Genomic DNA, 26,719 nt, shown 5'->3' on the forward strand with positions numbered 1-26,719 from the left:
CACAATATTTTAAAACTATAGACGGGATGTCATCCCTAAATACGCGAATACGTCCTTAAATGAGACGTTCTGCCTAAGTGCTATGCCCAATACATTGCGAGTTTCGTGCGGTTCATTGTGTCGACGTGTTGTTCTCGATACAATATACAAAACTTCATGGTAATTCTAGACCATCGACTCTCGATCCAAGTCCTTCTTGTCGCTGGCCAGTTTTGACCGGATGGAATGAAGAGGGGACCTGCCCAGACCGCTGTCCACATCACTCTGCCGCTCAGACAGGGAGTGGATGTCGGACAGGGTGGCCAGTTCCTCCGGCTCTTCCTTGTCCTTTATCTCCTCCTCCGGTTCGTCCTCTTCGATGACCTGTTGGTTGTAGAACATCTCGAAGTTGGAGACGATGACGGGAACCGGAAGCGCGATGGACAGCAGACCGGATATGACGCAAAGCGCGCCGATGAGCTTTCCGAAGGTGGTCTGTGGTAAAAAGTGGATGTATTATATGCAGCGGCGGTAATAGACATATCAGTCTGAATTTTGTTGGCATTTATATCGTCAATTACTAACACAAAAGATCAGATAATGAGATGTACTAATGGTTGATGATGATGATTAGTCTTACATTGGCAGTCAACTGACTAAATCGGTGTCAGACTTTGCAAAATATCGAAACTAATCAAGTGGGAAAATCCAGTAACATATTTTCACCCTTCAAAAGTTAAAAGAGCAGCGTGTTTAAGGACTAAAGAGTTAAATAAAACAAAAGAAGGATATACAGCGTTGGGACATTTCAAACAGAGCGTGTAGGCATAGGTACACACATACAGATATACCAATAGTGATATGAAGGTAACTTACAGTTGGGTACATGTCTCCGTACCCCACCGTGACGATGGTGATGATGGCCCACCAGAAGCCGTCCGGGATGGACTGGAACTTCGTCTCCGGGTCCGCCGACTCCACGAAGTACATGATGGAGGAGAACAGGACCACCACGATGGATAGGAACACCATCAGCATGCCGATATCTGACAGACTGCGCGCCAGCGTCTTACCCAGGACCTGGGTTAGAGGGACAGAGAATATACTCGTGATTACAAGCAAAGCAGTTCAAGCCAAGAGCTGTATCATTAGTAACCTACAGGGCCATGGCATTTCCAGAACACGTTTGAAAAAAGAAGTTCTGCAGTTACAGAACAAGAGTAATAGGGAGCTCAAGCCTATGTTACGCAAGAGCTACATGTATCTACCATCCCAAAACGGTCACTGTAGCATGTCCAGGGCAAGATATAAAAAAACAGTCCTCCTGCAGTGCCTTAGAAAGGCGCTGGGGGCCTTTAGTCTAAAAATTTCTTCACTTGGTCAACACCTACCATGCCAAAGACACCAGATATCCACAGCTTCAAGTTTCGCACACACACACAGAATGAAGCTTTCTCCCAATCAAGAAAAACCCGCATTACATATATGTAGATTGCTTCAAAAGCGTATAAGACTCGTAAAATGTTTTAAAAACAGTTAAGTTTGAAGCATTACATGTAGCATGATATAGGCGTCACCTCAAATTACTGGGTGCCCGTCCCTGACCTCTTACCTTGAAGCCGCGGTTGTACCTGGACAGTTTGAAGGTCCTCAGCACCCTCAGGCAAGGGTCTGACTGGCCAATGGTATGTACCGAACCCCCCGAACAATTAGTCTCCCCACTTGGCTAAATTTTGCTGTTTTTCATTGAACCTGAACCCTTACCTTGAAGCCGCGGTTGTACCTGGACAGTTTGAAGGTCCTCAGCACCCTCAGGACGAACAGGAACCGCAGGTCGATGTCCTGGTCATGTCCGGCTAACGCCGCGATAATCAGCGTCACGTAGTACGGCAGGATGGAGAGCAGGTCCACCACGTTCAGCATGCTGTGGGAACGAGATCGGGTCATTAATGTATTATAGACCACTTTTCACATTATAGACCACTAGACCCATTATAACACATTACAGCCCGGCTAACGCCGCGATCACCAGCGTCACGCAGTTAGGCAGAATGGAGAGCAGGTCCACCACGTTCAGCATGCTGTGGGAACGAGATCGGGTGATTAACACATTATACACCTATGGGAACGAGATCTGGAGATCATCACATTGTATATCTATGGGGAATTTAAATCGGGAGATTAACTCATTCTAGAAAGAAGAAAGACCGAAAAAAGGCATGAAAAATTTCAAAAATGAAACCTAAACCTCTTCTTGGTGAAAAAAAAAAAGATACCGGTACACAAAAAGAATGCCTGGTAAAAACGCTTGAAAAGACGCCAGGTGTCAGAAAAGCCAAAGGCTAAGCATTGTTATGGTCTCATTTCCCCCTCGGGCAAATGAACGCCAAACGGTCAATTATTCCGCCTATTTGGCTAAATTTAATGTCTTTCTGAACCCGCCCTGTTAGTCTGGTGGAGATTACAACAACAGGACAGTGTGATACCGCACCTTTTGAAGAAGACCCTTCTGTTCGGACAGGAGTAGAAGCGGAGGATGAGTTCTATGGTGAACCAGCAGATACAGACGGTCTCCAGGAGGAAGAACGGGTCGTCCTTATACGGGTCTCCTGTCTCCATCTCTTCCTCCAGTCTGCTCTGTAGTCAAGGACATTCAATGCAATTTCAGGGTAGGAAAACAAAATAAACCAATAATATTATGTCATGGTACTTTACACGACTTTCCTCAGTCAACTAAACATGAGTATTGTCCTGTCCTGTCCTGTATTTGTCCTCTCGTTTGTTGGTGGCTTAAAATAAGTTGATATTAATATAATTTGAGTGAGCAGTCACCATGTCCAGTCATGAAATGTTGAAAAAAAATCTGTCTGATATTGACATGTACTGCCATTTCAAACATTTTTGTCATCATTTCATATTCGTAATACTTGAAATAGCCCAGGAACAAGCGACGTGAGGAGTCCCTTTTTTTGTTTTTTTTTTCTTTGGTACCACTGCTTTCAAACCCCAAAAGCTTAGATTGTATTCCGCAGCAAATCTTAGAGTAGTACTTTGTTCCACTTGTCAAATCTCTTAACTTGCACTGTCTGTATAACGTATACTCTACCTATGCATTCTTTCATGTTGCAATTAGCCCTAGGGCATAACTTACAAATAAGAAAATTGTAATAATACCAGTATATCCGATCGGTTAAATGGGAGGCAATTATATATATTTACAAGGTATACTCAAATAAATGGTAGTGCTACCCTTGTCCCAATACTTTGTTACAATTGTATGCAAGATGACTACACTTGCGAATTCGAAGTGCTTATTTTGAATCTGTGACTTTATCCTTGTGAAGTACATGAAGTAAAAGACAACACTATCTATTTCTTTTATAGTTTCAAGAAAGGATTTTATTTATACTTAAAACAATTTTTTTTTCTGTAAAACTGTCATTAGCTACAATTCACTGATTATTAATAAATCTTACCCAAGCTTCATGTGAAGAGTAGGTTGAGTTTTTCCGTTTTTCAGCGTCGTGTCTGGCTTTATCCTTATGAAACACGGGCAGGGTCTCCAAACACAGCCCGATGATGGAGACAAGAATGAACGTTATCGAGACCACCGCAATGAACGTGGCCGCCTTGGAGCTGTTGGAGTGCTCAAAAAGCAGCCAGATCGTCCGCTTCAACTTCTGACTTTCCGGCGGAAGAGGGTGTTGCTTCCTGGGCACGTAGCCCTGCTCTCGCAAGTATCCTTCCATAACATCCTTTCCGAGATCGTAGAACTTGAGTTCTTCTATGAAAGTGTCCATGGGCACCTCCTCGGGCTTCTGTAGCGTCCCGCTGCTGTGATAGAAGTGGAAGACCGCCTCGGCGGTCGGCCTGTGTCGGTCGAGAAAGTATTCCCGTCGTACCGGGTCGTAGTACTTCGCTCGTCGCTTGGGGCTGCCCAGTAGAGTGCCCGGGTACTGGTCCAACTTACAGCAACAGATCGCAAACTTCAGTCCCGACACGTTGATCCTAAGGATATGCCGATGCGAAGACATTTCTGCCTGCTACCGGACTGTCTAGTTCTAGTACAAAAAAGAAGAATAAAAGCCTTGCCTGCGTTGTCTTCCGTTCTAGCAGTCTTCTGTTCAGACACACTAACTCAGCGAGAGTAGTTGACAACAATACTGCAGCAGCCCGAGGCCAAAAATCCATTCAATCGCGCACATTGTTCACCACTGGCTCAAAGAACACAACAGCATCCGCTTTTCTGTCGCAGAAATCACACACTCTTGGAAAAGGAGGATCCTCTTTGTGCTATCTCGTATCCCTCGAAAAGTTCGACATAGATTTAAACATGGTAACGCGCTGTTATTGTACTTAAGCCCCGGACGACAGGACAACGTGGATCACACAGCTAAGGGATGCACTATGCAAGACCAGTTGGACGGGTTTGGGCGATACCACTGAAGTTAGAGAGTGGGGGTTTGTTTGACATTACTGCTCGCATGAATACTTAAGTAAATAAAATGAAACCATTTATTGACAGTGCCAATACGATCTTTATACCTTAAAACGTATCAAACCATTCACACTATTTACTGAAAAACACAGAATGTGTAAATGTAGGAAAACAGACTCGAATTCAAAGTCTTTCCGTTAATCTGGGTTAAAATTATGTATGCTGGACGTGTCTTTAGTGAAATAACGCTTGTGACAGGGAAGCAAACATTCTAACCAGCTGTTGTATGTTGTGGCACTGTGAAAGAATGCCGGAACATGAACGCAAACCTCTAGGTAGACATCTCAAAGATACAATGGCTGGATAGATCACGACTTTTGAAACGTGTCGGGGTTGTTTATTTCTTCACAGGTGGTTAGAGACGCACCTATGCACGCTTCCGACATGGTTTCTCCCGGGTCACCTAATAGGGCAGTTGTAATTGTTGCAAGGTCGGGCTCTTCTAGTCTCTTCACCGCAGGCAGAACGTGCTCTGTTTCTGAGAGCTTTGTTTGGCATTTCTGTAGCCACGTTTAAGTGGTGCTTTCATTTGCATTTGAACTTTTTTTGAGATATTGATCGATATAAAGTGGCTCTGTGAAAACAAGCTGCCAGGGAACCAAAAATCTAATCATTTTGAGTTCTCGTCATAAAGACCTATTCACATACCTAATACCAAGACAATTAACCAAACCTATTTGAATTGCCGTGACAAATCGCAGACAAACACACACACACACACACACACACACACACACACACACACACACACACACACACACACACACACACACACACACACACACACACACACACACACACACACACACACACACACACACACACACACACACACACACACACACACACACACACTCACTACACACACACACACACACACACACACACACACACACACACACACACACACACACACACACACATTTAAAAGAAACAAATGTGTAACATTGTATGTGCTTTACTTATTCATGTCCCTCGCGTCCTTCAGTAGGCCTTGTTTGAACTTCTCATGTGATGACACTGTTTGTAACCCATGTGGTAGAGAGTTCCATGCTGCAGTAGTTCTGTATGTGAAGGCTTTTTTAGTGCTGTGTGTTGATCGTGATATTACATAAGGCCCTAATCAAGTTAATATTCAACTCTTGTCAGCCCCATTCTTTGTCCACGCCCCCCGCCTGACAGGTACCTGATAGCGGTGCCAAGTTCTGTGCACTTTAGATCTGTGGACCTTACTCACAAAGGTAGCAGGAGTCAACACAATACAATGCAATGTACACAAGGTTGATGATTAATTTGTTTTCATCCGACTAGTCTACAGCCCACGTGCTTCTTAATTAAGCGATACATAACCTAATGCATTCATCAAGTTCAGTTTACTGGGTGTATTGCTTCCGTTTAAATACTCCAAATGCATGTTGTCAAATGCGGAGAAAATAGAAAACCAATATAGTTATGTAAATATAAACGGTATTAAAAAGAAGCTTAAGGGTTTTCATTTCAGTCCTCTCTTTTTCTCTCTTAGTTGATATTTCATTGCTTTGCTTAAACACTGTCCAAACTGTTTTGCTAGCCTATGTGGACAAGAAGAGAAATCAGGACACTTGGTTTTATCCAAATATTTGCATACGTCATTGTTTTATTGGTCGTCTCGACCTGTACCGGCCCGGGTGTTCACTCACTACAGAGATTGTTGTTGCCAACAGTAGTACAGTACTAATGCATGCCTTTGGTGGACAGCTATTTTGAAACTTCCAGACAATTCTACTAGATTATTTTGCACGTGTTTTGTGTAACGCTGCCACCACGGTGGGTGTGTAGTATTTTGTCTTTAAAACTGGGCTAGCTGTAGGAAAACTTCCAAAATGGTTGACTTCGACCAGTCGATGAAACACATAGGTTCCTACGGGAAGTTCCAGCGGATGACTTACTACATGTGCCTATTGGTCGGCATCACTACGCCATTCCACCAGCTCGGGAGCACATTTCTAGACGCCGAGACGGACTTCCACTGTGCGGTCCCTGAGACGGAGGATTCGGGGCTGCCGTCCAACTACACCGACTGTGTCTTAAACTATTCCTTACCGATAGAACGGACGTCTTCTGGGACAGGTTGGCGGTATAGTGGGTGTACAAGGTAGGCCAGTCTTATAACAATCTATTGTTGTGTACACTTGTCAGACTTTTTCCATGCCAATATCTTTGGCGGACGCTTTTAATGAGTATATGACAAATCTAATGCTTCGGCTTGTTTTAGGCATTTTTATCGGGGGTTTCTTCTTTTTTTTGCACTGGTATTTTTTCGCTGTCCTACCAATGACACTGCCATCCAATTTAATACTGACTTTGCCAATTGGATTTCAGGTACGTGGTGACACGATATGAGATCGGCAACCTGTCGTGCCCTTACCCCGCCCACAACAGGACAACAGACGACAGACTCACACAGTCGTGCGACCACGGCTACTGGTACGACACCAGACAGTACAAGAGCAGCATCTTTACCGAGGTAACTGCTTAGCAGAGATGGCACGCTGGTCTGCGTCCAACAAAGCCAAGTAGAGTGGTTTATGTACAGTTTGGTGAACCTTAATCCTAAGGGTCGACTACTGTATGCATGGTTTTTGATAATTTTGGTTGTCCTTTCATCATAAAAGGATACTACTTTAAAATGTGGATTCCAAATTGGGCTTTATGCAGGGATACAATAATATTGCATGATTACCGGATGAGAGTTTGACATGTAACGTAACACAGGCAAGACGACTGTTTGGATGATGTAAAACAAGGTATATGTATGATCAATGATTGAAAGGTCGCTGTTTAAGGGTCAGAAGTGTCAACGTCCATGCCCCTGTGTGTTCAATGGTGAATGTTTTACAGTGTCAGTGTACTTACGGCTATATGTAGACCTTTGTATGACAACTGTATTTGCGGCATTCAAAAGGACGTCCGTCTTTGAAAGGTTGATTAAGCACGTGACGAGTTTTGTTGATCCCAGAACATCAGTGATATGGTCGTGTTTATCTCTTGTCAAAACGCCTGTACTGCGAAGCTCTAGTAATGTACATCTAGAAATTTAATTATTGAGGACCCTGTTTAAGTCCCTCTTGTTCTATAATACATGAATAAACGTCTTTTTGTCCATGTTTCGTTGCGCCAATTGTTGTTACAATGTGTTTTGAAAAGTTAGACATTTTGTTCTAATCGCGCCCTAGATTTGGATATATCTAATACAAGTAAAACTTTATCAACTGATGAAGCACATTTTCTCAAACTAGTTCAACCTGGTGTGTGACGACTACTGGTTGAACAGCCTGTCCCAGTCTATCTACATGTGTGGTGTTCTGATCGGGGCTATTGGCTTCGGACAGCTGGCAGACTTGTATGTGTTTACAGATTATTTTGCAAAATCACTCAGACATACATGAATAGTTTCACGCATGTTACCTAGCTTCAGTGGAGTGCACAGTGAACCAGTAACACCTAGTGTCAGTGCACAGTGAACCAGTAACACCTAGTGTCAGTGCACAGTGAACCAGTAACACCTAGTGTCAGTGCACAGTAAACCAGTTATTTCCTCCCTGCCATCGAAACGTCGGCTCTTATTAAAATGTGGTTGTGAACAGGGAACGTTCAGTCATTTAGACATGGCAATTCAATCATTTAGACATAGCAATTCAATCATTTAGACATGGCAATTCAATCACTTAGACATGGCAATTCAATCACTTAGACATGGCAATTCAATCACTTAGACATGGCAAATAGCATAGCTAGTCTAGTCCATTATTATGATTACACATTTCAGCCAGCCTTCTTAGTTGGCTTCCTCCCCCCGGGGCCCCCTCGACAAAAAAATTGTGTCGCTTAGAAGCAAGATGTTTGCGCCAAAAAGTAGTTACTCAAGCAACTGGATATGATTTTACAAAATCATATCCAGTTGCTTGAGCTGCTTTTTGGCGTATTGTATTACCTGGATGTCTAACCTTCATCGACGCAACAGATGTTTGTTTTATGAAATCGTGACGCTCCCTTAGCTCACAATCTTCTGGTTTTTTTCTCAGCATCGGCAGGAAGAAAACCATCTTCATCAGCCTTTTCCTGATGATCGTGTTCGGTGCGATCGTGACCGTCGCCCCGAACTATACAGTCTTCGTCATCGCTCGGCTTCTGGTCGGGACTACAGTGTCGGGAATATTCCTCTCCGCTTTTGTTATCGGTAAGTTAAATTTGCATCGTGTATCATGGTGTGGTGTTTGGCCTAGAACTGATGGGTCCTGTGTTCAAATCCACCAACATACCCCGATGCCATTGGGAAAAGCACTCGACACTACTTTCCTCACTTCACTTAGGTGTAAATGAGTAGCTTTGTATCCTGTACAAAAACCATGTTCTGTTATATTGTACGTAGAATTTTCTATGTACTTGTACTTGATTAGGTCTTCTCAGCTCGGCGAGTGGCCTGCGCCAAGTCAGTTCTCCGTGAACACAACGTCCTGTGCCATGTTTGTGTACAATATGCAAATCATAGTCTATACAATGTATTTTTCTAATATCTATCTCATTCCTTCTCGGACCAGGGACGGAGCTAACAGGCCCGGACATGCGCACATGGACAGCCACCCTGCCTCACGTCGCCTTCGCCACAGGGTACATGATCTACGCGCTCATGGCGTGGGGCATCCGGAACTGGCGACCGCTACAGCTCACCATGACCCTTCCTACTGTGTTTCTGCTCTTCAGTTGGCCGTAGGTCGCTAGTTTTTACCATCTCCATTCGCAAGCAGCGAGCACTGCTATGTGACTGTCAGCAACTGAACAGTTTCTGACAGTGTCATTTCAGTAAAGTAGCTTCATATAACGTTATATGGTAGCGAAACTCTCCAACTCTGTCCTGCAACTTGCTACATAACTAAACACCACAGGGTGTCCGCTACATCACCAGTTACCATGATGACAGACGTCTGGTCCAGGTCAATGACCTTATGTGTTTAGAGAAGAAAAACTAAACAGAGCAAAAGCGACCTCTTTTCCTACTGCGAAGGTAAACATAATAACTCTCTATTTTCTCCCTCTCTCTTATGCCGCAGATTTCTGATTGAGTCCCCAAGGTGGCTGATCTCCGTGGACAGACATGACGAAGCGGCCGCCATTGTGAAAAGGATTGCCAAGTTCAACGGTGTGACCGTGCCAGAGGACGTGCTGAACTACAGGAACGAGAAGAAAAAGGTACAGTGAATGAATGTTCTGTAATGTACTGTACCAGACTTGTAAGTAAGCTCATTCAGAAGTGTGGTCGAAAGTTTCAGCACCAAGGACAGGAATGGATGTGTGCAGATGTCATATGCATATATGTAATCTTTGTCAGGGGTTGAAAGTTGTTAAGTTTGATAAGATTGGACATAAATTGTTTCTATTGTTTCAAGGTTCATTTTTTTTCTTTTAAAGAACGATCGGAGGTACACTGCCATTGACCTACTGCGCACACGCAACCTGTTGATACGGAACCTCAATCTGTTCTATCAATGGTGAGTGTTCGTTTTATGATGCGAAAATATTATTGAGCTATCATACTCATATCTGCGTAATTTTTATAGCCTATACAGCAGTCTTCCTGTGCTGACCCAAAGCAACACTTCGGCAGAACATATCGTTTAAGGTCGTATCTAATGATGACTTCCAGTGTATAGTTTCAAATGTTGTGTCAGAAAATATATCATCTGCAACGGGCAAAATTCTGATGCAACGTTGACCAAATGTCCAACGAAAACCGTGAAAAGAAATTGTTCTGCCGACGTGCTCCTCTCATCCATGTTCCATCTGTTCTCTCCAGGTTTGTGACCTCTATGGTGTTCTACGGCCTGTCCCTGAACACGTCCTCTCTGCCCGGTATAGACGACTATGTCGCCTTCTTCCTCGGAGGTTTTGTGGAAATCCCGGGACTCTTCAGTTCCTACTACTTACTTGACATCCTCGGTCGGTAAGCACGAACCTCTTTGTTTGTGAATCATAAGTTTTTTTTTGTTTTGTTTTATTAGGCCACACCAAGTAAATTTTATGGATGACGTCCGTTGGAGACCCTAAATCTAATGCGAGAGGGCGAAAAAAAACAAGAAGGGCCCTAAAAAACAAGATGCCTAGATTAGAAATATACTAAGAGACGACAAATGTTAGGACACAAATTGAATAAGGTGACACAGTGTAACAAGCAAGTCTTTTATAATATTATTCAGCATCAAAACAGCAATAAATCAGGTGGAACAGCAGTTGTCGTCCTGCCCTGTTTTCGCGTTACAGGTTTCACGTCAATCTGACGATTTGCGGCACTGTCATGACTCTTTGGTCATAGTTACAGGAAGCAGAATTTCTTGTTTTTTTTTCTAGGAACAGGCGAAAATCAATGCACGCGCGGACGTCATCCATAAAATTTACTTGGTGTGGCCTTAAGTCCATTGGATGCCCTTGTCGTGTTCCAAACCATATCTATCTAGTTCTATGCCTGAATGGGTTAGGGTTAGGATTAGGCATGGTTCTGGATAACCGTGGGTACGGTTCTGGACTATCCAGAACATGTCTGAGAATGATTCTGGATACAACAGTTCTCACGCCCTGAATGCTTACAGAAACTTATAATTATAATTAATTACTTACCTCACTTGATCATGATGCCTCTTAATATTCTGGACGTGGTTAGACGCATCAGATCTACATTTTAGCAAGAAATAAGTGCGTTTAAAGGTACAAATCTACGAAGTCCATAAATACATTTTGCAAGTTCATGTGTTTTCTACTACCTTATGCCATGTTGATTTGATTATATGGATGACATCCGCGCGCGCATGAATTTTCGGCCGTTTCCAAAAAAAAAATTCAACCATACTGTAAATCGTACAAAACAGTTGCAAAATGAGCAAAAATATACCGTAAGTTACAAAAAAATAAGTAAAAACTATACCAATGTCGTAGAATGCCAAAATCAAACGAAAAAAGACGAAATTGTTAGGAAATGAACTTGAAGATTAGATTATTCGCCAAACCATATTCTGTCCCATTTGTTCAACCCTCATGACCACGTAGATTTCATAATGAAAACAACTTTTTTTTTTTTGCAAAACTTTTTTTATTCGCACGCGCGCATCAGTTTTGGGGCTCCCGGAGGATGTCATCCATAGAATCAAATCAACATTATGCATTTGCAGGCCGAAGTGTCAGTGCCTGTACATGACGGTAGGGGGCATTGCCTGCATCATCAGTCCCTTCCTGGCACCACCGTATGTTCCAGAGCGTAAGTACTGGTTAGCTTTTCGTGTACGTACTTGAAAGATAGCAAATAACTGTAAAATAGTCAATACGTGTACTATGCACATGAGCTGCAACTCTATAACAATGCATTATCGATTCTACTGGCCATAAGAAGTGTTTCCTACATACAACTGCACATTTTGTCATATTCTGACTACGCGATGTTGCTTAAAACTGCATACATTAAGAGGCTTGAAATTTTTCACTTCAACAGTATCTAATATTGAATGCTGAATTGTCATTATCTATTATTTATCTGTATTATCATTTGCATATGATCTCAGACCTGGCGCCTTTGTCTATCGCGCTGGCGATGTTGGGGAAACTTTCCATCTCTGCCTGCTTCAACATCAGCTACATCATGTCTGCTGAGCTCAACCCAACCATTCTCAGGTGAGAACACATCACGGCATTTAGTAAAGCCCCTGGCCTCCATAACACTGCCGAACTCCCCCCAACCATGGTAAGGAATTTATAGGTCGGAAGCAAGTTCGGCTGTGGTTGGCTGGTGTTCGGCGAGGTCGGCTACTGTTCGGCGGTACCAGCCGATTGTTTCAAAACGTTTAAAACATTCGGAAGGAAGGTGCGGCCATTGTGGTTGGCTAGCGTACGTGAGTAGGTCATCAGTATGCGGGAGACAAATTTGGCTCAAATTTAACTCAAATTCGATTCAATTGGTATGTGATTAAGGTAGGCGTGGCCTAAATCTGGTCAGATTGCCCTGAACTTCAGCCAATCTTGGTTGATTGGTGGTCGCGGAAAGGTTCTGAATGCATGTGTTACAGGGGCTTAACACAAAACAACCTGTTAATTAGGATTGCACAATTTTATCCCTTGCACACTTTTATAATTTGGGTTCAAGATAATATCACAAAGATAGATGCCATGCCGATATGCATATTTTCCCAGGAACGTCGCCGTGGGTGCCGGGTCCATGTGGGCGCGTATCGGCGGCGTGGTCTCGCCGTTCGTGGTCTACTCCAAGCAGCTGTGGCTGCCTCTCCCGTTCGCTATCTTCGGCGGATGTGCCGTTCTGGCCGGAGCTATCGCCTTGTTCTTGCCCGAGACGATGGGTGCTGACCTACCCGAGACAACAGAGGAGGCGGAGAATTTTGGGACGTAAGTTTGGTTTAATAGCAAAGTTCTTTATTGACAATCACTGGTTTGCAAGTTTGACGAAAAAGTTCAATCTCTGTTTTTTATTCGGTACTTAGATTAATACAGTGTTTTGATAATAGACATTTAGTATTCAGCGTTATAGTGTAGCAATTTAACAATAGACTTTTAGTATTTAGAGTTATAGTGAACCATATTAGTGTTCCATGCTTTATACTTTACATCCTTATAAGACCACATACATGTGGCCATATGTGCATTAATCCATCTGGGCAGAAAGATGCAGTAAAGAATTACATTATTATTATTATCATCATAATTTCAGTAAGAGAAAGCCGAGGTCGGTCTACCTGTCTGATATTGAGAAGCACGGCGAGGCGCATCAGAACAGCGCCTATCAGGAGGAAGAGAACGCTGGTGAAAAGACGGACGACAGCGCACGTGATGACCTCTCCGACGACACAGCATTGTAATCAATTGTAACTGTCTAAAATCTGTAACCTGGGTGCCATCTATTTTGTAACGCGGCTCATTGCGCTCGCTATCCCATTTTTTCGGGGTAGCGAGTGCAAGGAGCCCCGTTACAAGACGGATAGCACCCAGGCTAACCTTATTGCACAACAATTGCAATGTACAAAGTACAAAGTATGGCATCTACTGGTACATAGCTACAGTTCCGTATGGGATTAGAATATTTTTTTTCCATCATGTTCAACGTTCTTTTACGATGTAGCGTCTGCTTTTCCAAAGTTTTAGAATTTCCTTATATACTTATATGTTTGTTATATAATTTTTAATACACGATTATTGATTTTTAAAACTAGCTTCAGAACAATCTCTGAACGGCATAGTGTATTATATAATGTAATGGATGATTCAAGCACATTCACGGATATAGCTCCCTTGATTTACGTTTAATGTTATACTAACTGTAGGGTATTTTTCACTTTAACATGTCACTATATCGTATATGATGCATCTAAGAGGGTTATTCGACAATCGTGCTTGGTTCTTTTTATAAAAAATAAATCAATTTATATCAGTGTACATCCTATATCTATCAATATGTCAGTCTTTATGCATCTATTAAACCTCCTAAGAACAAAGACTTGTTTGGTACATTGTGTTCTGTGTTTTAATTCTTATTACCAGCTTCGTATTCCTCTTTTTCAACTCTGCCACTTGCTACATAATGTAATCGGACACCAGTTACCATGGTAACAGCCGTCTGGGCAAGGTCACTTACCTCATCAAGTTGTTGAAATCGAAAAATATTTTCCCTCTGATAAAACGTTTCTCTTATTAGCTGATATTTAGCTCCGGCTAATTTCAGTACAAAAATGTACTTTATTTCAAGTGTTTAATTGTATTTACTAGTAACTGTTATAGTATGTAACGTCACAATGCTTTTTATAGGCCTTTCGAAGTGGTGCAGTCTTTCATTTAGCTACTTAGCGACGGTCTTTCTTCCAAGATATAATTCTGGAGGGAAAAAAGTCATGCAGCCCTCTGTTGCTGAGGGGCGTAGGTCACAAAAACTTCGTAGGCGGAAAACGTTACATTTTTCTCTCCCAACATCTGCTTGAATTCATGCTCCACCTATATGACCTCTGACCCCGTGACGTCATACAACATGGCACCCACGGGGCACACCTATTTCCGTGTTTGGACCAAAGTTTCCCCCCAAATCACGAACATTCTTCACTTTTCCAACCGACAAGAACCGCACAACAACTCCTAGATGCCTGCTTCTCCCGAGATCGCAAGTTTGGGTTAAGGTTTGTGCGTTTAACAACTTTGATCGTGGGAACTTTGTTGGTTACGCAGGTGAGGTCTTTGATGCATGAAAAAAAAAGGGTGTGAAAAATGCGAACAATGCAAAATCAGTTAGGCAGTCTTTTACAACATTACGGTGTGTGGTTTGTAGTGTACACATGTAGATATGCAGGTATTCTGTCTTTAGGAAGTGGTATAAGCTTTCTCCTGCGAAAGGTTGGATAATCGGGTCATAAAGTTTTGAATGTTGAAACAGAGTAAGTTAACGTCACTTTTTTAGTACCATTTTTTAACGTTCGGATTAAATGTTGGCCATCAAAACCAAAATAGATCTATAACCAAAGTATGTTATTGCTTCTATCAGTTCTATTACATCAATATGATTTTATAATCATAAATTGACTGAATTTCAGAAAGAGACGTTAAGAAATATAAATATCTGTAACGTTACAGCGATGAAGGTTAGACATCCAGGTAATGAGATACTCAAGAAAACGGTTACTCAAGCAACTTGATAGATTTTGAAAACTATGAAAAGCTGGCAGTTTTAAAAATCTATGTCCCGTTGCTTAAGTAACATTTTTATTGTGTATAAACACATTTACAAGTTTGACAGTGTAAAATAATACCAAAGGAATTAAGGAATTGTTTTTTTTTGCCATTGAATAATTATCAAATGTTGTTTCCATCTTTCCCCAAGTTCTTAATTATCAAGGGAAGCAGTTTAGAGTCTGACTTCCGCATTTCCAGACTGAAGTATCTGAACAGCCTGAATTCCACACCACTCAGGAACATTCCCACCATTCCATCTGGGATCTGAGGGGATCTTACATCGTTTGGATTTAGACTTAAGGTAAGTGGTGGACGTGCCTGACAGATTCAATATCTGGATCTTTTGTAGGTCATTAACCCCTTTTTTTCTCTATTCTGTGAATTGCAGATAAAACTAGAATTTTAAAACAATTTTTAGCTGTTACTACAAAATGTGGCAAAAGTGGCAAAGCCACATTGCACTTAAAGTAGCCATAGATCATGTACTTGTAAAACTAAAAGCATGATGCTTCACCTCGGTTGAAGATTACTGTTTTACCTACTTTTACAATGTCCTTGTGTATTACTATTAGACTATTAGTAAGTAGACAGTCTGTTCAAGTTCTGCTAGGGGGTGTATCTGCAATATTGTCTGCCAAAACAGACCAGGAGTTGGGGCCAGAAAAGGGGGGGGGTGTGATCATTTAAGCCCATGCATGTTTCCAGGTGGGCCCGGGGTTTTTGTGGTATTCTCTATTCTGGCCCACTAGTAGTACAATTGCAGTAAGGTCTAAATCGCTTTTTCCCACTGGAGATTAAGTATAATTCTTGGCTGGGGACTGGCAGATTTACTTTTGTAAGTTGATAAAAGTTCTGAGCTACATTAAAAATTTTGTTTAGTACGTACTTGCTTTTGTATAATTTAGCTTAAGACAATACTGGGAATAAAATTCTAAAGAATCTGATGCAGTTAAAATTTTAGCTTAAACATAATTACTACTTACTAGTACATATAGTACCAGGAAGTCAAAGTATGTACATACCTTACAAGTGTAAGTTGTATGTGTATACATACATGTATTTTGTGGGTACTTCAAGCAACTTTTAAACAATGAGTTACACCCATATGTCGCGATAGTTACACTGATTTTCCAAAAGTCTCTACAATAGTACCAGAAGTTTTTTGAAAACTTTCACAAGTTACTTGTAATGGCACATCCCAATTTAAGAAAAAATACCCAATAAAGGCATATTGTCTTGTATGCAGAGAATCAGAATCAGAGCACCTCTAAGACTAAGAGTGCATCTTCTAGCTTGTTTGTGTTTAGAGAGCCACAAACACCCCAGAATATTGTTGACCAACTGGGCAACGTTCAAACACCAGTAATGACAAAGGCGCATCCTCCCGTGTACTTGCAACATGGCTGGCATACCATTGGTTCCCCTAAAACCAGTCACAGCCGTAAATAGAAAGCGCTGGGCCATGTCTAGACGACAGAGTATTTAGTGGCCACAAGTATTGAGTTTACATTCTATGAGGGAGCTATGGACTTCCGAATGCCAATGTCCTTCCCAGGTAATGTGTGTCTTATATCTAGATCTTCTGAAGCTGTGTGTGGATTTTGTAAGGTAATCTGTTTGTGTATTCAGTTGTTCTGGGTTTGATCTTTTTATTTTCTTTACTATAAGCGCGTTGTATGTGGAGTCAGCGGTTCATGTGGCACGTTGTAATTCAAAGTCTCTGAGTATGTATTTTAGGACCAAAGGCGGGTTTCAGATGTCAGCATTACATAATTTACAAGCACTATTCAAGTTGGCTCAATGTCAGAGGCTATATAGTTCTCTATCATTCTATAGCTAATGTCCGTTCAATGTAGTCCAGAAAAGCTAGTGGGACTGAGAAATAATGGACAAATCAGGACAATTTCTTCATTTTAAATTTCCTATTCTTTCAACATCTCTAATGCATTAAACAGAATTCTTACTAGTTGTACATGACAATGTAATAAAATGAATGTATAGATGTGTCAATCTGTAATGCATTCTGTAATCTTACATTTGCAGCAAAGTGGGCAAAACAAAATTATTGTTAGTGTTCTATCATCATGTGAACATATTTTGTAACAAATTTCGTAAGCAGTAGTATGCATTTCTCAAAATTACTTGGCATAAGCTCATTTGCATTGACTTTTTTTATTATATTACATTGTAGATTGTATATCAATTATATATTGGCATTTGATGGGAAATTTATCTGGTATTATAAATAAACACAGTGTCAAGAAGACAAAATGATTTAAATTCAAAGAATAGCTCCGCACATTTAGCAACATTGATGTAGAATTTCAGAACTCTGTAACAGACTGGAACTTTGGTTCCTGCTATGTGAACTGTGGACAGTGTTGGCACTTGTAAGATAACCACACTGCTGACCCTCTGACCCAGGTCTGTAAATATAGGATGTTTGCTCCTTGCAATATTGTTTGTGGTTTGGTGCAAATGTGTCATCAGATGGCATATTGTAGGCATACATGATAGGCATAAATGAACGAGTCTGTGATATTATGATTGTTCTTTTTCTAACAAAAAAAGTCACCTAGTCACTGTACAATTATTTATTATCTCATGGGTTGAATGTCATCATAAAAGTAAAATTGTTTTGTTTTTCAGAATTATATATTTTACCTATTTTTTCCTCCAAATTCTTACACTTCAGCAACATGTACCCCAAGGCAATGATGGTTTTGGTTTGGCTTTGTATATATTTTGTGTTAATTAAGAGAAGTTGTGAAACAGCAGAGGCAGCAAGGATGCTAGAAGTTATACATTCATATTTTTCATGCTAGACTACATTCATTTTCTTCAAATCGTTATCGACAAATCAGCTGTCTGAGTACTTTTATGGCCTGTTCCTGGATAGTGTAATTTCAGAGCATGGCTAGACATGGTGGAGACAGTGCTAACATGTCAGAAGACAGATGACCAACAGCTGGTCCACATCCCTTATCCCTTATCCTCTTCACCCTGTGCACCTCGCACTGTATTTCAGCAAAGCTATGGAAGGATTGGGATCAACATTTGGGCAGATTTTCAGTTTCTTTTATCTGATATGTAATACATGCTTACTATTATTATGATATAGATTCTGTCTGTATCCCTTAGTCTAACTATTTGACCGTTGGGGCACCATAGTTGACCTGAAAACCAGTTCTCTCCACCCTTTTCCTGTTTCATTTCACTTCTAATGTCATGCTGGTCCATTCTCTACTGTTATCCTCCCTCCTTTCCATTGCCCTATCACTGTCAGATTCTTCTATTTCTTAAAAGCATTATACCCCTTGCATGAATTGCAGATCAAGAAGTTCCATCTTTAAACTTGTAAATTGGAGAGAATACTGTACACAGGACGATGTCAGTCCATCAGACTCATGTAGCCTTTTCAAGCCTTATTTTAGGGCCCTCTTGAACCCTGACCCAGGCCCTATTACCCTGTTGAATTTGACATCAGTGACACGGTTGTAACCCGACTCCTGGCCAAGCCTTATTCTTGGAAATTAGTTTGGAATGGCAATAAAACATAGTTGTAGTCCATTTCCTAGGGTATCACATATAGTAAGTTATATGAATAGGTGTTTTCGTACATAGTACACGTGGTTGTTTATGTCAAAAGGCCATACTGACTGAATTCTATATTGAAAGGACATTCTCGGTCCACCCCAAAACACACACGTGGTTGGAGAAAACTTCGGCACTATTTTGGCAACCACTAACATTAGCAACCCTTGTTCTTAACTACGTACCCATTGATAAAATTTTGAAATGAAACCTAAGCCAAAGGATGAGACTTTCCCATATAAAATATATGTAATTTGAGTTGAGTTGAGAACCATAAATCAAAATAGATTATGCTAATTATAACTAAACGAAAAAGAATCTTTACAAAAGCTCTAAATTTTTCATGGCACTATGAGCTTAACGTTCCCAAATTCTTGTGTACATCAATGACTTATTTCCAGAAGGTAGAGAAAAGTGAATATAAGAAAGTTAACTGTCAGCCTACAAGACTGTAGGAACAAGAAATTTCAGTGATTTGCGTAGAGCTGAGCTGTCGGATGATGACTTTTTGCCCCGTATCCCCACATCAGCATACCTGCCCGTTATATACAGTGTGATATATTTGGTCGGGTCACTTCTGTTGAACCTTCCCTGCTGGGACCGGGGCTGACCTCTATGGAAAGGTCAAGGAAGTTCAAGTTCACGATGTGTTCTAAATTTTCAAAGGTCACGAGAATCTCCTTCTCTTTCCAAGGTCAATTTTCTTTCACCACGAGAAAGGTGTTGAGTTAGCAATGCATGAATTATGCAAATCCAAATGATTTAAGAAGACGTTGTAAATTAACGATATACAGTACATATAAATCACATGACCTTGTCACCTTGAATATGTAAAACGGATATAGCAAAAAATGTATCCAAGCAGGGTTTTTTAAGCTGGTGGTTAGGTTTGCTGATTCTCTGATGTTTTTACAAATATTACAGTCATTGTGATCTTAAATTTCATTTGTGAGCAATTAACAGTGATGCCAGAGAGCCACGTGGCTCTTGCAACGACACTAACGATGGGTTCACCGCGGCAGACAGATATGATGTACGTGTAATTTGACACCCTCGCTGACCAGAATATCACCCTGCACCCAGACACGGAACATTCCATCCCTCTTCTGGGGGAGACAGCACGCCCCCTGTACTGGGTCGTCTTTCCTCACAGCTTTCCTGCACAAACAAATTTATCCCTCCAAAAGTCATACAATAACATGATTGAGCCGCTGTCATAACTACTTCACATGGGGCTAGAATTTTCCACGCTAAACGGATCCCCCTTTGTGTTGATATTATGCAAATGAGATGTAAATGAGGGCTGAGTAATGGGGTGATCAGGTGCTGATGTGATGGTAATTCTCAGCCTCCCCACTTTACTGTGGCTGGTGAGGTCATGGCTGTGCCGGAGGGGGAATTAGCACGTCATAAGGGGATTTGGGAACAAAGTAACGTCGCTATCAGCGCGTCCCAGTCCGAAGTCAACCTGTGGACAAAGGCAGAAGGGATCTGGGTGGAGTGTAATACATGGTTGGAGGCTGCCAACAAGAACGTGTTTGGTAAAAAAAGCCAGGCCGGGTGCTGGAGTTGTGTCCCCATCTCGGATGTAGCCTACACAGACAGTGTTTCAGACAAGACTGACACCTCCAATGGATTAACTTCTGATTCGAGGAGCTGGGACGAGCCACTGCCTCGTGTGAACGGAGTCACAACCTTCAAGAGAAATGGTGAAGAAGACGTCACTAGTACTGCACTACGATCAAAGGACCTACATCACGTGCCAATAGATCTAGATGTGGACAGTAACTATAACCTTCAATGGAAACCTGCAGATAGAGGGCCACAGCAGAGGGACAGACTATCATCAAAAGTGAAGACTACAGAGAGATATTCCACTGGGAATGACTGCAGCATATATAAACCTTCTATAAATAACAGTTGTACAGCCAGCAGTAGAACTGAGGCAGTAGATGTCAAAGCTGACGGTTCGCTGAATGAAATCAGTACAAGAAGCACTTCTGTCAAAGCCTGCATAGAGCTCTTCAATAGAAGATCAGCAGAGATAGAACAGCCTCCTCAAATCCAGCATCAAAAACCACACAATACAGGATCTAACAACAGCAATACAAGGGATCACCGTGTACAGGCCAACTCAATAGACAAGAACTCAAATTACTGTCCGTCGGCACAAAAGATCCATCGGTCAAACCTCAGCAATGTGAATAAAACGCCAGACGGTACTAGAAGGGGTCAATCAAGAACAGGCTGCAAGATATATGACAGAGAGGTTGACAAAGGGTTTATTCCAGGGCACCAGAGTCTACGAAAGGGAAATTCTGGCAGTCTGTCTGTGTCTGAGTCAGGCAGGACAAGCATTAGAGTTGGGATTCGTAAGGAAAGTTCAACTGTCCAACAGAAATCGCGTATTGGATGTGGCGAACAGAAATCTCACCCAGATTCCAAACCAGACGTTGTAACCACAGTTATCAAACAGTCCTCTCCATTTGAACCTGACCCTGGTGAGTAGAGAATTTGAACAATGGATGATATTCTAGTCATTGATGTATAACTATAAGCTGGTGTCTGCTTACATGTACATGACAATGGCAATGAAGTTGATTGCATATTCATGCGCCACTGGGGCTAAATGCGGTAAGTTAGTAATAGGGAAACTATGCTACCAGTATGTTTTATATATACCTATAACCAAGGAGCTTCAACTTATATTATGCTTCTTTTGACCCTCTTCTTGAAACATGTTATAACAGACAAACTTTAACTGATCTGTTAAACCCAGAAACAATGGTGGCATGTCCTATGTCCTAGTTTTTGATTCTGTGTCTCTTTCAAAGTTTCATGTTGAAAAAAATATATGAATCTTTGTGGACCTTTGTGATCTTAATACTTCCTGCTCTTATCCATAAAGTCAATCATCAAAAATTGAATATACATGTGTACATGTTTTAGCTTGTTTTTTTAGCTTTTGTTTTATTGTTTTCTTGGCCATGTATTAGGCAGTGGTACTTATCCTAATAGGGCAATGAATAGTTATGAAGTCATTTTGTTCATGCCAGGAGGCATGTTTAAAACAGGTCTTTCTATTATCATCAACAGTTAGATACAATTACATGTACCTGCACCATTACACCTGCTCCTGTGTATAGTGTACATGTATGAGGTGATTAAATATTCATGAGGGAACCCCCAGTGAGGGTATGGAGCTCGGGGATATGCAAATGAGGCTCTTGTCCAATCAGTATTTACATGTAAGTAGAATGAGTCAGGACTGAGCGATGGTGTAAACGTGACATCAGTCTGCTCATGATATATCATCCATTCCCAGGAAAATCATTCAGGTTAGTTTTTAATTATACGGTCTGTTGCAAGAAACAAAGCATATATATATACAGCCCTTATTTATTACAGGCAAGTCAGGAGAACGTACAATGTATGCCTAGTATGTGAAACCCGTAATGTACTGTGCATAGCACTTCGGCATATTGTCTAAACCTCACAATCCATATTCTAAAAGCATGCTTAACTTCATATAGGTAATAGATATAGGACTGTAAGTTTCTGTCTTGCTGGCTTTCTGGATTTCTACCAAGTGTTCATATTTTTGCATAAAGATTCATATCATTAAATGTTATAGAATTGTGGAAAAATGCAGTTCTTACCCCTAAAATGAATTTCAATGGATTAGCCCTACCGGTAATATGTGCTCATATGATGACTCATAATAGCAGTGTATATGGATAAATACCAGGTCCTGTTCAACTATGTACAGATTCTGTTATTTACTGACGAAAAGCAGTGAACTACATGTACTTCTGACATATATGTTTCACAGTCTTCAAATCTATCCACAGTTTCTTGTAATGAGTTTTCTTGTGTATCTCATGATCTGGACATCTAACCTTCATCGACGTACATGCACCGAGTCATGATGGTAACCAGGCCATTTGGCTAGTTTAGAAAGGTAGCATTGGAAATAAGGTAGCAGGTAGACTTGAGAAACACCTGCACAGCTGAAAAATTGTACATGCACTAAGCTGCATATACAGGTGGGATTTCTAGTCCTGAAAACGATATTTTATTGAACTATGAATGATTGTCCGTTTTCTCTTCCAGGCTACACAATTGCAGACTATTGACAGGCTGTATCAAATCAATGATCCATTAGGCCACGATTTGGCTCAGGCAATAAAAAGTTTAAAAATGCATATGTTATTAATTTAGAATGAAGATTTTTCATTGGGTCAATCTGTTTTCTCTCCCATGCAGGGTACACGATTGCAGACTACAGACAGGCGCAGCGGCAGTTATCCAAGATGAACGGTGGTGGGGGGAAGCAGCGGCGGATCCAGCAGGCCCTGTTCATGAACGGCCACACCAGTAACATCCTGGAGAGTATGGTGGGGGTGGGGGACATGGTACTGCTGGATCCACTCACAGAGGAGGCCTGCATCAACAACCTGAAGAGGAGGTTCTACGCTGAAGACATCTATGTGAGTCTGTAATTCCTGATTTCTTCACTGTACTGTTATGTTCACTGTTTTCACTGTCACTTCTGTTCCATGAACTTATCATTACAGTTAACAAATAATCCCTGGACTTTCTCTTTCCTGTACCTGTCTCGACCGTGGATATAGTTCCGTGAACATGTCCATTTTTCTCAGACCGTGAACTTTTGCTACAGAGAACATAAAGTGAATTACAGTATACAGAAAGAGCACTACAGTGATATATAGAGGCATGCTTTAACTCTTTATCCCTTCATTGGGATATTCCTATCACATGCCTGGGGCAAATGTACATTTCGTGGAACTGTCAAGATACTTGATTCTAACCCTTAGACTCATTCAGGCATAAAACGAGATGGGAACAGTTCTGGATATGTTAACTACTTCATTCAAGTGTTAACTGGGGTTATCTCTTTGTTATATAATAAAGAGGAGTGCGGTATCTGTGACACATGCATGTACATGTACAATGTGTAGTACTAAGTCAACCCGTCATTGATCTACCCTGGAGTACAACTTCTGTTAACAGATAAACTTCTTACTTAGATTTTTACTGGATTTCTGGTACTTGTCTTCCCTTCAGACATACATTGGCCAGGTGGTGGTGTCAGTCAACCCTTACAAGAAGGTTCCCCTGTTCAGTCCCAGCACTATTCAGACCTACCGGGGCAGGAACTTGTACGAACTGCCACCACACATGTAAGTACATCTTAGAACCTAGTCTAGTGGTTTTGTTTGATTGGTCTGCATGGAACGATAAAACATGATACGGATCTTGATTTGTTTTGGCAAGAATGCTGAGTTTAACCATACTGCTATTCTTTGTCGGATAAGCTACAAAAGAACCTATTCAGGCAGAATTGCCAGGCCTATAATTATGTAGCTAAGCACTTAGGAAACTGTGCTGAAGTATAGAAATTATATATTATATAGACTAGTATTCTTTGTGAAGCAAATAAATTCTAAAGTCAATGGAATAAGCATTGTAGTTTAATGTTTGTAGCTTAGGATACTGACACCTGTAATATAGTACAGCTGATATATTAATTGTTATGTTTTGTTTGTAGATATGCCATAGCAGACGATGCCTACAGGTCCATGAGAGACAGGAACAGGGACCAGTGTGTCATCATCACGGGCGAGAGCGGGGCGGGGAAAACAGGTCGGACACGGCAGACTTCGCCTCCTTTCCCATGCTGCTTTGCAACCACTCCAGTCCCACAGGCAAAAGAAGTATCTTTTAGATAGATGTGGCAAAGCTGAAATATGTGCATGTTGGGAATTACAGAAATTAAGACACAAACTGTATTTTTTTGATAGTTTGAAGGTTTAGGTATTCAGAAGGATTATGAAAACTGATGTTACATGTCCATGCACTAGTAAAGAAATGTACATATTAAATGTATCAAGAAATGACATCTTTGTCCTTGCATATGTTTTGAACAGAGGCGAGTAAGATAGTGATGCAGTATGTAGCTGCAGTGTGTGGGAAGGGAGAGGAGGTGGACAGAGTGAAGGAACAGTTACTGCAGTCTAACCCGGTGTTGGAAGGTAAGTCCTTGTTTGACTGAAGATAGGAGAAGGTGTTGTATATGTATCCAGAACTGTGCTTCATCCAGGCATGGTTCTGGATAGCCCACTGATATCCACAACTGTGCCTGGGGCAAATCTACAAATGTACGTTCTTGGACATGTGGGTTCGGACACTATCCAGTATACAATAGAAGGGGCAAATCTTGGAATTTGTTATGGATGGGTGGAAGAAAAGTAAGCCAGGTTCCAGATTTATACATTAACTGTCTTTAAGAATTTATCAGTAAAGTTTTCTACATGATATTGTACAATGTATGTCCTTGGTGCTGAAATATGAGTCCAGCTGAATTCTCAGTCCTTTGGTTCTTTACATTGTTTGTCAATCTTGCTGCACAACCTTGTCCACTCATGAATATGCATATGAAAACTGTTAATGTTGTTAGGGTATGGTATTTTCTTCTAACACAACCAGTAAGGTTCTCACCTGCTTACGTTTCGATGTCTATCAGACACCTCCTCAGAGCTTCTGACTGGAGTTCTGCAACTCGCCGCTATTTAACGCCAAAGTAGGTGGCGCTTTTGCGGCGAGAATGCAATCCCAAACGTGGCTGAGCTTGTATCCCCCTAGTCCCGTACTGTTAATGTTGTTGTCTTTCCTTTTAGCTTTTGGGAATGCAAAAACCCTCAGGAATGACAACTCTTCCAGATTTGTAAGTATTTGAAGTTTTTTTTTCAAGTCCCCATTTGCTGAAGTTCTGAATCTCTACATTGTGTATAATTCTAAAATTCTAACTATTTTCATATTTTTTCCTTAGGGAAAGTACATGGATATAGAATTTGATTTCAAGGGAGACCCCATAGGTGGTGTCATTACAAACTGTAAGTTCTTATAATAGTATGATATTTACCTCGATATTCTATCGTCTAAAGAGTCTGTTACACAATTTTCCTTACATTTTATGCTCAATTCCTGTTTCTCATAAGGAATAGTCATTTTCTAAAAAAAGTGTTTTTCCTTTCCTTTGCAGATTTGTTAGAAAAGGTAAGTTTGAATTACTTTGTTATTATCAGCCCTTCTTGAAATGTCATCTTTCCATGTTATTTCACAACTAAATGCACATTTCTTCAGAGTCCATACAGTTATACGAACAGTTTTTTTCTTTTTTTCAGTCTCGTGTAGTTAGGCAAACAGAAGGAGAGAGAAACTTCCACATTTTCTACCAGTTGTTACAAGGAGCACCACAAAGTCTACTAAGTAAGTCATCATGCATTAATGTCTAAAATGTTTTTTTGTCGGTTTTATCTAGAAAGATATATTATGCATCACGGCGGCAGAACGTACTGCACCTGCGTGAAACTCGTAATGTATTGTACATAGCACTTCGGTAGAGCGTCTCATATAAGGTTGTATTCGCGCATATAAGGTTACCATTCCGTCTGTAGTTTCGATACGTTGTGTGGGAAAAGATATCTTCTGCAACAGGCAAAATTCTGATGCAACATTGACCAAAAATCCACCAAAAAACGTGAAAATACAGGGTTCTGCGCAGGCGCAGTACGTTCTGCCGACGTGCTATATTATGCAGGTTTGACTTTATTTCCTTTTAAATATATGCAGCACTGGCTTACTAATATTTATACCACATGACTTGAATGTTATACATTGCTCAGTAATGGTTGACCGTGAGAGTTGTGAATTGTTCCCCAGATAAGCTGCGCCTGTCCAGCACGTGTGAGAAGTACGGTTACCTGAACCAGAGTCACTGTGTGGCCGTCGACACTATCGACGATGCAGCCCACTTCCAAGTAACGGAGGTCAGTGTGGGGTTTTAGTAGGTATAGAAAAAGCGATATTTTTTGGACA

The 26,719-nt window shown here is 41.1% G+C and overlaps 3 protein-coding genes across 12 annotated transcripts in view; 2 read left to right on the forward strand and 1 right to left on the reverse strand.

Moving 5' to 3' along the window:
* Positions 1-157: 157 nt before the first annotated feature.
* On the reverse strand, positions 158-4,385 carry LOC109474173 (potassium voltage-gated channel subfamily A member 1-like). Its single transcript, XM_019774423.1, has 5 exons — positions 3,456-4,385; positions 2,471-2,616; positions 1,744-1,903; positions 856-1,059; positions 158-474 (listed from the first exon to the last, which is right to left on the reverse strand). Exons 1-5 carry the CDS (start codon positions 4,011-4,013, stop codon positions 166-168), a joined length of 1,377 nt encoding a protein of 458 aa, XP_019629982.1. The 5' UTR covers positions 4,014-4,385; the 3' UTR covers positions 158-165.
* Positions 4,386-6,844: 2,459 nt separating this feature from the next.
* Positions 6,845-13,368, forward strand: LOC109474117 (organic cation transporter protein-like). Its single transcript, XM_019774325.1, has 11 exons — positions 6,845-6,983; positions 7,756-7,859; positions 8,542-8,696; positions 9,058-9,226; positions 9,568-9,706; positions 9,926-10,005; positions 10,311-10,457; positions 11,677-11,762; positions 12,064-12,172; positions 12,689-12,898; positions 13,221-13,368. The coding sequence occupies exons 2-11, from the start codon at positions 7,810-7,812 to the stop codon at positions 13,366-13,368; spliced, it is 1,293 nt and encodes a 430-aa protein (XP_019629884.1). The 5' UTR covers positions 6,845-6,983; positions 7,756-7,809.
* Positions 13,369-16,666: 3,298 nt separating this feature from the next.
* Positions 16,667-26,719, forward strand: part of LOC109474149 (unconventional myosin-Ia-like) — a 30,169-nt gene continuing 20,116 nt past the window's right edge. For 8 of the 10 annotated variants that reach the window (XM_019774359.1, XM_019774362.1, XM_019774361.1 and 5 more), the window contains exons 1-10: positions 20,181-21,318; positions 23,084-23,307; positions 23,906-24,021; positions 24,390-24,484; positions 24,769-24,873; positions 25,519-25,565; positions 25,671-25,734; positions 25,884-25,897; positions 26,026-26,110; positions 26,564-26,670. In XM_019774359.1, the coding sequence (XP_019629918.1) occupies positions 20,196-21,318; positions 23,084-23,307; positions 23,906-24,021; positions 24,390-24,484; positions 24,769-24,873; positions 25,519-25,565; positions 25,671-25,734; positions 25,884-25,897; positions 26,026-26,110; positions 26,564-26,670 (1,980 nt within the window). In that variant the 5' untranslated portion in view covers positions 20,181-20,195. Of the gene's footprint in view, positions 16,779-20,180; positions 21,319-22,090; positions 22,156-23,083; positions 23,308-23,905; positions 24,022-24,389; positions 24,485-24,768; positions 24,874-25,518; positions 25,566-25,670; positions 25,735-25,883; positions 25,898-26,025; positions 26,111-26,563; positions 26,671-26,719 lie in introns of those variants that run through there. The other 2 variants (XM_019774365.1, XM_019774366.1) reach the window with 2 other exon arrangements.

The sequence above is a fragment of the Branchiostoma belcheri genome, unplaced genomic scaffold, assembly GCF_001625305.1.
Source record: "Branchiostoma belcheri isolate BF01 breed outbred unplaced genomic scaffold, Haploidv18h27 scaffold30, whole genome shotgun sequence".
In the NCBI taxonomy this organism is placed as follows: Eukaryota; Metazoa; Chordata; class Leptocardii; order Amphioxiformes; family Branchiostomatidae; genus Branchiostoma; species Branchiostoma belcheri.